At 50.6% G+C, this 13,260-nt stretch overlaps 1 protein-coding gene across 1 annotated transcript; it reads right to left on the bottom strand.

The window, feature by feature from the left end:
* Positions 1–2,476: 2,476 nt before the first annotated feature.
* ARL4C (ARF like GTPase 4C) lies at positions 2,477–4,491 on the bottom strand. The gene has a single exon (XM_032771507.2). The coding sequence runs from the start codon at positions 4,225–4,227 to the stop codon at positions 3,649–3,651; it is 579 nt and encodes a 192-aa protein (XP_032627398.1). The 5' UTR covers positions 4,228–4,491; the 3' UTR covers positions 2,477–3,648.
* Between the last annotated feature and the right edge of the window lie 8,769 nt (positions 4,492–13,260).

Below are 13,260 nucleotides of genomic sequence, written 5' to 3'. Positions count from 1 at the left end.
TGGTCTGCCTGAGTCACAGGTACTATTTGACCTGCCCCTTTCCACTGTTTAAAGACAGAGCTGATTACGCTCCATAGATAGTCTTTTGTTTTGTTAAGTGACCACTGAAATCACTGATAATCAGGTCTAAGTGGCAGGGCCGCTGAGAGGGGGGGCAAGTGGGGCAATTTGCCCCAGGCCCCACAGAGGCCTCCTATAGTATTGCAACTTTCTTTATGGAAGGGGCCCCTGAAACTGCTTTTCCCCAGGCCCCCTGAATCCTCTGGGTGGCCCTGCAGACAATGGTGTTATCTACATTTTACATATGGCGACTTGAGGTGCAGAGTGATTAATTATTTGCTCAACTTGCACAAGGGTTTTTTAACAGCATTGCAAATTGAACTCAAGATGTCCTGAATCCCAGTCCCCTGATTATTCACAAGATTATCTTCCTCTGAGACAGTGTGGCCTGGTGGCTAGCGCATTGGACTAGCACTCGGGAGACCTGAATTCTATCCCTGGTGCTGCCACTGGTTGACCTCGAGCAAGTCATTTCCTTTCTCTGTGCCTCTTTCCCCATCTGTAAAATGGGAATAATGATACTGACCTCCTTTGTAAAGAGGTTTGAGAGCCATGGATGAAAACACACTGAATAATTAAGAGAAAGAACAAAAGACTTCTATCAAATTCATCGTATAAATAATTTATTTCAGTTCACAGCATCATGTTTGCATCTTTTTTTAAAAAAAAGAAAAAGAAAAGAAAAAAAAAAGAAAAGAACAGAGGATGGATGACAAGATAAAATGAAAAGTTATACTAGGTACCATGGCATTTTTCTTGAGTTACAGGTACACTGTGAAGACAAAGTCTGAAATGGGACTAGCATCTCATGACATCTGCTGAAAAAACAAAACAAAACAAAACAAAAAATTTGGAAAAAAAATGGTTTTTGAGAAGACACACCACCTGGAGTAAATCCAACTGTGATTTTAGAACAGCAGACTATGTAAAGCTTTTCTGTAATCACTGTTTCAGAGGACTAATTATCTGGTCAGTTGCAGATGGCAACACAGCTCAACTCTGCCATAGCGCAGAGGAATAGTCATTACAGCCCTGAAACACTACAGAAATACCAATGACCCCGTTAACTACTAATTGGAGAAGTTTTTTAACTTACTGCAAAAATGTACAACTAGTGACCATAACCCTGGATCCATCTGGCCCCTGGCCAGCACAGTAGCTAAACACATGCATAAAGTTAAGCACATGCTTCAGTGCTTTTGCTGGATAGGGATCAAATTAGGCAATGCTTAAATAATTTGCTTAATTGGGGCCAGTTTAACTGACTGTCCAGTAAGGAGCCAATCTTGCAACTGCATGTCCTATTTCCACAAACAGTCCCATTTAAGTTAGTGGAACTATTTGCCTCAGTAAAGTCTGCAGGATCCAGAGTCAAGTCTTAGGGGTGAGGAAGACCCTGTAATATGTATTTATTTTTAAAGCATGACAGGTTTTGACCAGAATCTTTTTATTTAACCCCTAAACACTTAACATTCAAAACAAAGGTTGGAGCATTTGGCTTCTGCAGTGTCACAAAATAAATATATTCTCTCTCTCAATAGTGTGGAACTACCAAATGTCAAAGTGCTTCAGAAAGTGTTTTATATGAAGGCAAAGAAAAAAAAATTCCAATCAAACTGTACACACCCTCCTGAAATGATGGGACCAGCCCACTTCTTAGATTAGTGAAGCAGTCACTACTCCTGTAAACTGGAATCTTGCAGGCATATAAATACCATTTGGTTTCAATATTGGAGTTCTACAAAATGCTATTGGGAAAGTACTGAGTTCATGGCTGAAAAGGAGAATCAGCTGCCTGAAATTCACCCAGGTTTTTTCTTTGTTTGGGAAATGCACTCAAGCAGAAAGCCAAATACTTCTGTCACTGGAAATTCTCACATGATCATGTTAAGACCAGTGAACCACAGGTGTGGGACACTGGTATGCCCAAAACTGCTTGCTGGTGATTTCCAAACTCTCTTCTTGTTGTGAAATTCTGAGAGTCAGAATTTTCTCATTGTGAGGTGGTTTTCATGAGAGAGACACTGACAGTGTATGTATATTTAGGGTCCTATCCTGTGGTCAGTGAAGTTAATGTCAAAACATGAATTGATGGGCAAGCGGCAGCCATCCAGGATCTTGCTAAAACACTGGGTTTGATCCTGCACTAGTGAAGTGATTGGAAACGAGTCTGAGCCTATTGAACATTTACTGCACTAGCGCCATCTGCCCTTGCACGCTTTGCAGCTAGGACTCTCAGCCTTGAATTTCAAAAAGTTCTTAAAACTTCTACTTCCCACTCAATAGGTGCTCTGCACTCCAATATCCCTTTGCATTAGAGATTTTGCAAACTCTTGCCATTTTGGGTGGTACAAGATTAGTTTAGCTACCTAATGTTTGTATTCTGTTGATTAAAGTACTGGCTTGATTCACAGTCCATGGTTATACCAGAATTTTAATTAGCAACTCTTGTGCTTTTCCATTTGCTTTTATATCCATGCAGCTGAGGTGAACTGTTGGGGCTTATCATCCAGCAGTGTCATAAGATTTTTTTTTTTTTTTTTAATGGAGTGCACAAATTTAATCAGCCAGATCGAACCAAATTAAGATAATCCAAACATGTCTCCACCTGTAGACTACAGCAATAAAAGGCAAAACCTACCGCTTACCATTGCTACAGGAAACAGTCTGTTTAAAAAACAAAAACAAAACAAAAAAACTTTGAAAATGAAAAGATGCTTGAGAACCCTTCATGGCAAAATTCACACAGAACCCCTTTTCAGCAAACAGCTTAAAACTCAGCACCAGTCAACAGCTGGTCACAAGCCATCTAGCTGGCTATATAGCTTTAAGTCTCCTGTGGATTAATACATTTCTGTCCTTGGATAGACTTTGTTTTTAAAATAGGATGGACACCCTCAGTTGAAACAATTGGGCATTCCCTTCCAGCACACGCAGCTACTGCAAGCAGTAGTGTATCATTCATTCATTCATTCATTCATTCCAAGGCTTCATAGATTTTGTCGGTCTGATTTGTTGCCTGTGATAATGACCCACATATGGGCTGAATCCAGAGGGGGTAAGGGAGGGGAGGTCTGTTGCAACCTGAAAAGCAGTTCTCCCAGGAGGCTCACCTTACCTATCCACCATTCAGCAAGATGTATTGGCCTGTGATTTCCTACCACAGTTTTCCAACCACAAACAGATGCCTCAGCATCTAGTGCTTCCTGAAGCAGTATTCCCCCACCCCCCCGCCCCAACACACACTTTTGTGTGTTGTTTTTAAGGATCCAGAGACAGGAGCAAATTCAAGCTCAGTTTCACAGGGGCCAGCCCTGTCGCATCAAGCTCCACAGCAAATACTCCAATTTAAAAGGAAAGGAATTCCCTCCCAAGTTCAGATGCGAGTTGGTCTGATCGTCCTTGGGGGGTAAACAGCAGCCGCTTCACCCAGACGCCAGCCTCACCCACCTCCTAATCCTGCCAGCAAGTGACAAGCAGTGGCGCCCCCAACGAAAGGCGCTGGGGGGCCGAGCGCCTGTCTAGACACGGGCGCCGAGGGAGGTCGGCCCAGCAGCGTTTCAGGCTAGCGGGGTTTGGGCCCGGCGGTTATCGTTTCTTCCTCTGCTTGAGCGACTTCCTGCGCTTGAGGATCATCTCGTAGAGCTTGTCCATGCCCTCGGTCAGCCCCTCGCCGATGATGGCGCAGGCGGGCTGGACGTGGTAGGTGGTGGAGGGGGCGAGCTCATGCAGCGCCAGCTGCTTCTCCAGCTCGGCCACGGGCAGGGACTTGGGCAGGTCCTGCTTGTTGGCGATGACCAGCAAGGGGGTGCCCTGGTTCTCGGCGAACTTGGTCACCTTGTGCAGCTCGGTCTTGGCCTCCTCCAGTCGGTCCACGTCCACCGAGTCCACCACGTAGATGATGCCGTCGGTGCAGCGGCTGTAGGACTTCCAGAGCGGCCGCAGCTTCTCCTGGCCGCCCACGTCCCAGAAGTGGCAGCTGATGCCCTTGGCCGTGCCGTTGCTCAGCCGGATCTTCTCGGTGTTGAAGCCGATGGTGGGCACCGTGTTGACGAACTCGTTGAACTTGAGCCGGTAGAGGACGGTGGTCTTGCCGGCCGAGTCCAAGCCCAGCATGACGATGTGCAGGGACTGGAAAGCGGAGATGTTGGAGGAGATGTTCCCCATGGCCCCCCACCACCTCCGCCGCCGGCGCAGCTGGAACCTGGCCAAGCCACGGGAGGGATTTCAAATCGGGGGCTTTTTTTTTTACAGCGCGCCCATCCCCGTCGCGTCGGGGCGCTGCAGCAATCCCCCGGGGCGGCGCGGCGTCCCCGCCGGGGGAAGCCAAGGGGCCGGGGCTGCAATCAGCGCAGCCAGGGCGCGATCAGCCCGGGGTCCGCGCTAGGAGCCTGCGGGGCCATCAAACACTCAGCAGCCGCCTCTGGGCTGGGTCCGTAGGAGCGGCCGGGAGACACGCAGCCCCAGCCCCGGATCAAGTCCTCCGAGCGGCGCCCGCCCCGCTCATTCCGGGGCTGCCGGTCCCTGGCCAGGCGCGCTGCCCCAGAGCCGCTCCGCTCGCTCCGGCTCCCCCTCGGCTCTGAGCGAGAAAAGCAGCCGCAGTTCAATCCTTCAAACCCCGCCCCGCGGCACCCCCCGGCGCCGGCGAGGGAGGCGCCTTAAAAGGGCAACGACACCCCCCCTCCGCCGCCATCGGCCCCCCCGGGCGTGAATGTCCAGGGCCCGCCTCCCGCCCGAGCTCCCCGGGGCTGCATCGGCGCGACCGGCCCCTCTGCCCCGTCAGCGGAGCTACTGAGCCGGGGCTGGTCTTGTGCCGAGCCTGGCGCTGCCCTGGAAATGCTGCCCCCCCACGCGAGTCACAGCGCGCCGGCCGCAGTGCCCCGGTGTACGGCCAGCTACCCCCCCAGGGACCCTGCTGATGAAGTCTGACCCCCTGCATAGCACAGGCTGCAAAATCGCCCTGATAACTGCTCCGTCAGCGCCACCGGCGCTCAAACCTTCTGCCCTAGGGCCAACAGTCCAGCCCTCGCCCCTGTGAGCAGAGAGCCCGCTCCCCTCCTTGTGTCAAGCCGTGTCCCCTCCTCAACTTCCTGTCTTTGATCTGTCTTAACCGTGTGTGGTTGAGCCTGGCTGGCGGCTGGGTATCGCGTGTGCTGGTGCTTTATAATGTAATAGCGGCGGAGAGGCAGTCCTGTTACAGGGCTTTTGCTGAAGACAGGGAAGGCCAACACAAAAAGGACTTTAACCTAGATGGCTGCCTATCAAAGTACATTTTCAACCCATCTGCTCCCTACTGAAAAAAGGCAACCAGCTTTTATAGCCACAGATGCTGTCTGCTGTGTTTTGATTGGCTTGTCGCTTAATGGCTATTATGTCTACGTAGGGTGACCAGATGTCCCGATTTTATAGGGACAGTTCTGATATTTGGGGCTTTTTTTTTTTATATAAGCTCCTATTACCCCCCACCCCCATCCTGATTTTTCACACTTGCTACCCGGTCAGCCTATGTCTGTTCAATCTGAGCCCTCCCTTAAGATTGCCCTACTTCTGAATTGTTTATGGATTGCGATTATTCACCAGATTCCTGTCCCTGTGTGACACTCACCCCTTCACTGGAAGGCAGCCTGGTCTGGTGGAACTAGTCCAAGGCTGGAGGTCCCAAATTCTAATCCTGTGTCCGCAACTGATCTGTGACACTGGCTGAGTTGCTTTACTGTTCTGCCTCAGTTTCCCTGGCTGTAAAGAGGAGCAATAATAATTAGTCAATAACTGTGCAGGGCTCTATAACGCCGTATAAAATGCTGCATATTGGTGTGTTACACGTCCATCCCTAGGCAGGCAAACACGGAAGGAAATCAATCGGAGTTTTCTTGGAAAAACCCCGATAACTCCTTGCTTGTTAGTTAAACCAAAGGCATTACAAGGATCTTCCCTTTCTCCTTAGTATCTCTCCCTAGGCTATGAGATGTGTAGTTCCTGAAGAGTTTTGTCCTCCTGGAATTTGTTTGCACACACAGTTTGGAGGCCTGATCATCCCTTTGTACCTGTTCTCACTGGAGCCAGCTAGAATTTCACCATTAACCTGACTGGGAGCAGAAGTGGGGCCTTCATTTTGATGCTTTTAAACTTCATCTTTGTCTTGGCTGAGTAGGCCTGGTCAGGGCTCCTTCTGGAGTGACTCAAGGGCCATTGCTGAGGAATTTGTGGCACTGCAGAGGCTGAATATATCAGATCCAGCCACCACCAGGCAGGGGCATCTCTTCTACACTCAGGCCTCTCAGATGGCAAACGAGCCCCAGCAGCCTGCAAAGCAGTTTCTATCACTATGGTCCCCATTCAGCAGGGTCCATAACATAGTGAAGTAAATGGGGCTAGTCCAGAGCACCTCAAAGTGTGGGATGTGCCCCCATAGGGGGGCATGGAGGACCATCTGGTGGGGCCTGGGCCAGCCTCCACAGGGGCGGGGAGGCAGTGCCACCCAGCCCCTCCCTGCCCCCAGCTCTGCTCCGGTCCTGCCTCCAGCTGCGTCCCTGGCTCCCGTCCCCGCACCTGGCCCGGTCCCCAGCCTTGGTGCAGCTCCGCTCTTGGCCCTGTGACAACCCCCAACCTTGGCCACTGGCCGCAGCTCTGTTCCCAGCCCAGGGCCAAGGCTGGGGACAAGGCCAGGAGCGGAGCTACGCCTGGCTGCTGGCCCCCACCGGAGCCTGGTTGCAGCTCCACTCTCAGCCAGCTCCCAGCCCTGGCTCCAGAAGGGCGGCGGAGAGGGGGGTGTCGCAGAAGGGGTAAGGGGGGGCATGACTTTCAAAAGCTTGGGGATCACTGGGCAAATCACATGCCTCAAGAACCTTGCTGAATCAGTGCCTGTAGCTGGCTCCAGGACTAGCCTTACACAAGGTACAGCAAGCTGTGGCTGAGAATCTGATTCTTTGTGAGTCACCATGTCCCATGCAAGCGCTGAATCAGAGGGGACAGCTCAGCCAAGGCTACACAACCTGCAGCCATGGGGCGCATTACCAGGCACACGCTATGTTGGCATGATCTTTACTGTTGATGCTTCAGGGCTGTGTGCTGTGGTTTGGTGCTGGCTAGCTGTGCTCTTCAAAGCGGAGTGCCTGAAGAATCAGGGGCTTCTCCCTTTTAAGCCCTAGGACATAATGCAGTGATCTGCCTCTTCCTTGGCCCCAAATCCCTTCTTCAGGTGGATACTCGCCCCAGTCTGCTTTCAGAACCTTGAGACAACTCATGAGACTGAGGCCAGGAATTAACATAGTTATCATACCTGAGATCAGAGGCTGGCCTAGTTCTGGGTGGGAGTATGGGTGACAGCTACCACAGCAGGATTAGAGGTGGTGATAAATGTATAGGCGGAAGCCCCTTGGTTATCAGCTCATAGACCTGATGGCTATTGCACTCATGGTTACATGAGAGAATAGCAGCTAAATATTATTTGCCAGCACTTGAGTGAAAGATGAGACCTCAGTTCATTAGAAACCCTGGGCCAACCCTCAGCTGCTGTAAATTGATGCAGCTTGACTAAAATCAGTGGAGCTAAGCAGACATATAAAAAGCCCTTCTTTCCATGATCTTATGCAAATGACACAACAGATTTGTGCCAGACAAAAATAATTGTAGGGGTTGTTTTCTATCCACTAAGTAAAATACCATTAAAAAACCCCCAGGAATCATGAAAACAACTAGCTGCTGTTGTACGTCTGGCTGCTCCACACAATTCTATTAACACAATAAATCTGATTTCTTAAATAAAAAAGCATATAATATTTTTCTTCAATAAAAAAGCATATCATATAGAGGGGACACACGTTTCAGCCAACAGTGCAATGACATAAAAAGAGGCACTAACGCTCTTGCCTAGCCCAAGCCAGTGGAGAGAAGAAATGCCCAGGTCTCAGAGGCAAGGGAGCCGTCTGATGCATTTGCAATCCTGCCCTGACATGAAGAACAGCTCAAACTATGTTGTTTCCTGTTTACACAGTTTTGATCCATTGTGATCCACACTGGGAACTTGACCCTGATTTTTAGGTCAGCACATGTCATTTACCAGCTCATAATAAAAAGATATCATTAAAAGAAACAGCTGTTTAAAAACAGTAATAGGAGCTTTGAAGATGCTACCATTTTTGGTTGGGAAAGAAAAGAACTACAGATCTGATCACCAGTGGCAGAGCTGTATCACGGACAGGCAGTGTTCTCTAGTGGGCAGAGCACTGGACTGGGACTCAGGAGCACTCAGTTCTGGTCCCAGTTCTTCCACTGACCCGCTGGGCAAGTCACCACCCCTCTGTTTCCTCTCACACTCTTTTCCTGCTTAGCTTGCAAGCTCTTCAGGACAGCACCTAGCACAATGGAGCCCTTCTTTGTGTATGTGATGGAGTGGGCACCCCACACCAGCCCTGATAGGGCTAACAGCAGCCTGAGAGGCCAGTTAGGTTACCTGGCTCACCTGGGAGAGGGAGGGCCTGTGTTAACTGAGAGTGAAGCCTGGCCAGGGACGGGCTGGGACAGCACTATAAAGCCAGGAAGCTGTGTGGGGAACGGGACTAAAGAGGAGGGAGGTTATGTCACTCTGTGGAAGGCTGTGAGGGACAAGGAGAGAGTCCAAGGGATGAGTAAGCCCTGGGATCCTGCTCTAGAGTAAGGAGTCTGTAAGAGGCAAAGAGAGGGGTGAAGTAGCCACAGGGAGCAGAGTTTGCTCCTGTGGTAAACCCAGAAACAGGCAAGGGAAGAGAGGCTGGGTAGGAAGGAGCCCAGCCCAGGGATGCAGGAATAGCGAATGGGAACTGAGCAGACCTGGATCGAAGGCAATAGGGTCCCTGGCAGGAACCCAGTGTAGCAGGTGGAGCTGGGCTCCCCTGCCAGCCACTGGTATGGTGGCACAGAACCTGTGCTGGGACTGAGCACTCCCTGGGGAAGGTATTTGGATAGTGGCCCTGTCAGGCTTCACAGTCCTGGAAGAGATGGACTAAACAGGGACCTGGCCAGAGGGCCAGGTTCCAAGTAGAAGAGGTTATTGCAGAGGGGGACACCCCATATTGCAAGGGCTCCTTTCCCAGCCAGATCTAGACAACAGGAGGTACCCGCATGGTGAGTGGGACCCCTGTTACAATGTGCTATTGGAATATTACTGCTAATTATTGGATTCTCTTCCCTTACAGGGAGGCGCTGTGGCAACTTACCCTAGCAGAGGACTTTTTGTCCTGTTTCTTCTCTCAAATGGTTGAGTGATGATTAAAATCCTACCTCTGCACCTTAGCACTCCGGAGCAGCCCAATGAGTGTTCAATGAGCTAGCGTGAACAAGCGGCTGAATCTGAATTCCTGCTGTAGGGGCTCATGGAAGCCACCCCGCTTACGTATTTACCACAGCAGAGCACCACCGAAGGAAATGCACCACCAATTACAATGAAGACCAACGCACTCCAGTAATGGTGAGTGGGGGTAGCGAGTGTAACGACGGGGCTTATCGAAGACGGGCGAGCTCTATTATTGTTTAAAAGCAGGTTTTAGGAGACACAGCATCTGTTTGGCTAGTCAGACAACCCGCTAGTCTTGCAAATCCAAATCGCTCAAGTTCCTTCCATTCACGGCCCCCCGTGTCCTCATTGTTACACCAGAGCGCCCTCTGCTGTGCGTGGGTGGAATAAACCAGAGCTGATACGTGGGCCCCAGACGGTGAAGTGGATTTTAACACTGCTGCGGTGCCCGGTGGCTGGGAAAAGGACACTTTGGGGGTTTTTTTTTTCTGCTTTATTTTAAAGAGCTACTGCAGCGCAGAAAGGGAAAGTGATCAGCTGTGCACCATTTCAGACTCAATGGTCCAGATCCTCAGAGACATTTCAGTGCTTAACTCCCAAAATGTTTAAGGTGAGATTTTTCAAAAGAAGCCAAATGACTTAGGCTCCTAAGTCTTATTAAAAGTTAGTGGGACTTAGGCTCTCAAAGGTATGAGCTGCCTGAAGATGCAGGCAACTTGCAATTGATGCTTGGGTACATTTGTAAATCCCAATTCACAGAATCATAGACTATCAGGGTTAGAAGGGACCTCAGGAGGTATCTAGTCCAACCCCCTGCTCAAAGCAGGACCAATCTCCAACTAAATCATCCCAGCCAGGGCTTTGTCAAGCCTGACCTTAAAAACCTCTAAGGAAGGAGATTCCGCCACCTCCCTAGGTAACCCATTTCAGTGCTTCACCACCCTCCTAGTGAAATAGTTTTTCCTAATGTCCAACCTAGACCTCCCCACCTGCAACTTGAGACCATTGCTCCTTGTTCTGTTAGCTGCCGACAGGGAAGGGGGCACAAGAGGAGCAGTGACATTAAAGCGCTGCTGCATCAGTGCTTTAACGGCGGCTGAGTACAGCCGCTACTTTTTACCAGTACACCATACTGGCCTACTTTTGCCCCTGAATGGGCCTCATGCATAGACTCTTCTGAGCCTGCATTTTCCATTTGGGATTTAATCCAGGTCCTCTGAGTATGGATAGGACAGGCTTGGAAGGGCCTGAAGCTGTAACCAGAGCGGGTTGCTACCAGTCCCTCCATTTGCAGTATTCGTGGAGACGAGGAAACCCACGCTCCTGGATGTTGCTCATTGGTGACAAGACGCAACCCAAAAAGGTGATTATCTCAATTCAAAATCCTCCTGACAGGAGGCCGTTGTGCCTTCTATGCAGGGCTTGAGGCCCAGATATAGGCAGAAGACACATTTGTTTAGCAACTAAATCCCTGATTCTGCAGGAGATGCTGTCACTGAAAGCAGAAAATGCCAAAGTAAGTCACCTTTGGGGTAGTAGGCCTGGCTAATGAGGCGACTCTGACCAGAGGCAGATTAAGATTTACTATATTGGGGCCCCTGGTGTCATAAACAGATAGCTAAGGGTTAATGTCTCTTTCACCTGGAAAGGGTTAACAAACAACACCTCAGCAGAGGACCAATCAGGAAACAAGATACTTTCAAATCTCCGTGGAGTGAAGCCTTTGTTTGTGGTTTTTGGGCTTTACTTTGTTCTCTCTGAGTCCTGGATGGGACTAGAGGTGCAACCAGGTTTCTGCTAATCTCCCTGCTACAGTCTCTTATATATATTCAGAATAGTGAATATTGAGTAAAAAGGCAGTTATAGTCTTTTGATTATTTCTGTATTTGCAACTGTGTATCTAGCTGGAAGAGTTTTAATGTGTATTTGGGTGAAAGTATTTTAAATTATATTTCTGTTGGAGAAGGCTTTTTTTCCATTCTCTATAAGCTGAAAGACCCTGTAATATTTACCATCTAAATTACAGAAATAACTTTTACTTTTTTTCTTTCTTTTTATTAGAAGTTTTGCTTTTTAAGACCTGTTTGATTTTTCCCCAGTTGAGGCTCAAGGGAATTGACTCTGTACTTACCAGGGAAGTGGTGGGGAGACAGAGAGAAAGAAGGGAGGGGGAAAAGGGGGAATCCCTTTGTTTAGATTCACGGAGCTTAAATCTGTATTGTCTCTGGGTGAGGTGGAAAGCCTCTGTTTTAAGATTCAAGGAGTTGAATCCCAGTGATCTTCTAGGGTAACCCAGGGAGGGAAAGCCTAGGAGAGGCACTAGTGAGGGAAAGAGTTTACTTTCCTTGTATTAAGATCCAGGGGGTCTGGGTCTTGGGGGTCCCCAGGGAAGGTTTTGGGGAGACCAGAGTTTATCAGGTACTCAGAATCCTGATTGGTGGCAGCGTATCAGATCTAAGCTGGTAATTAAGCTTAGAGGATTTCAGGCTAGTACCTCATTTTTGGATTCTAAGGTTCAGATTGAGGAAAGTATACTATGACACCTGGCACAAAGAACACTTGGGACCCCCCCTACAAATATACCCTGCCACAGGCCCCCCACCCTTTGCTCCTCCCTTCCCCCCATGGCCCCATCTGGCCAGAAGCTGGTTGGTGGTAAGAGCTGCCCAAGGAACCTAGGCTGCTGTGGGGAGCCCTTGACCCTCCACCTGGCCTGGGGGCACCCTGGCACCTTGCCGAGGGCAGGTGGAGGGTCTGCAGCTCCGCACAGCTGCCTGGGCTACCTAGGCAGCTCTTACTACAGCCTAGGGGTGACCATATGTCCTGTTTTGGCTGGGACAGCCCCATTTTCAAACCCTACCCCAGACGTCCTGACTTTTTTGACGAAACTGGGCATTTGTCCTGTTTGCTCTTGCCAACTGATCATCAGTGGGACCCCCCAAGGGGATGTAAGGTGGGGAGCAAGGAGCAACACCAAGTGCTCTGTGCATCCAGATCACTTCCCCATCTGGGCTGTGCTGTGAAGCGAGCATCAGGAGCTGCTCCTCTCTTTTCTCCCCTTATGTAGTCCAGGTGGGGAAAGTGACCTGGATGCTGTGAGCCCTGACATCGCTCTTCGCTGTGCCCCTCACAGCCCCCTAGGGGTGTGTGAGAAGGAGCAGCGTTTGAGGGGGGAGAAAGCAGGAATGCCAGCTGCTCAATGCACCCCGGTCAGTTTCCCCACGAGTGCACAGGAGAGGGATGCAGGGGTTAGGGACAAAAGGGGCACAGTGCAGGGGTTGGGGCGCAGGAGGGAGCACAGTGCAGGGGTTAGGGACAAAGGGGGCATGGTACAGGGGTTAGGGACGAAGGGGGCACAGTGCAGGGGTTGGGGTGCAGGAGGGAGCACAGTGCAGGGGTTAGGGATGAAGGGGGCACAGTGCAGGGGTTGGCATGCAGGAGGGGGCACAGTGCAGAGGATAGGGGATCAGGGGACACAGTGTAGGACTCAGGGTTGAAGGAGGGATGGGGAGGTTGGGGAGCCCATGGGTGCCAGGGGCAACGGGGGGGTGCCCTGCCCATGGCTGGGGGGAGGGGGCAACAAAATACAAGTTCACCCAGGACACTTTTTTCCCTAAGGCCGTCCCTGGACAGGGAAGAGGGGCTCTGGCCAGGTCCATGCATTGTGGGGTGTGAGGAGAGGGGTTTGGGTGAGCAGCTCAGCCAGCCCTATGGAGAGTGGGGGCGAAATATACTCACCAGCTTCTTGCCTGGTCTGGAGGCAGGGCCTCAGAGAGAAGACGAGGAGCAGGGCAGTGGGCCCCTGACAGGCAGGGGGGTGAGGGGAGAGAGGAGGAGAGAGGGCAGGGGTAGAGTCCTGGTGATCCTACGAGGGGACCCACAAATTGGCCGGAGCCCCTGGCCACGGGTCCCATTGGCCTTTGCGGTAA

The sequence above is a fragment of the Chelonoidis abingdonii genome, chromosome 10, assembly GCF_003597395.2.
Source record: "Chelonoidis abingdonii isolate Lonesome George chromosome 10, CheloAbing_2.0, whole genome shotgun sequence".
NCBI classification, from domain to species: Eukaryota; Metazoa; Chordata; order Testudines; family Testudinidae; genus Chelonoidis; species Chelonoidis abingdonii.
Note: the sequence above shows the minus strand (reverse complement) of the source record. Positions and strands in the feature narration are given on the sequence as shown.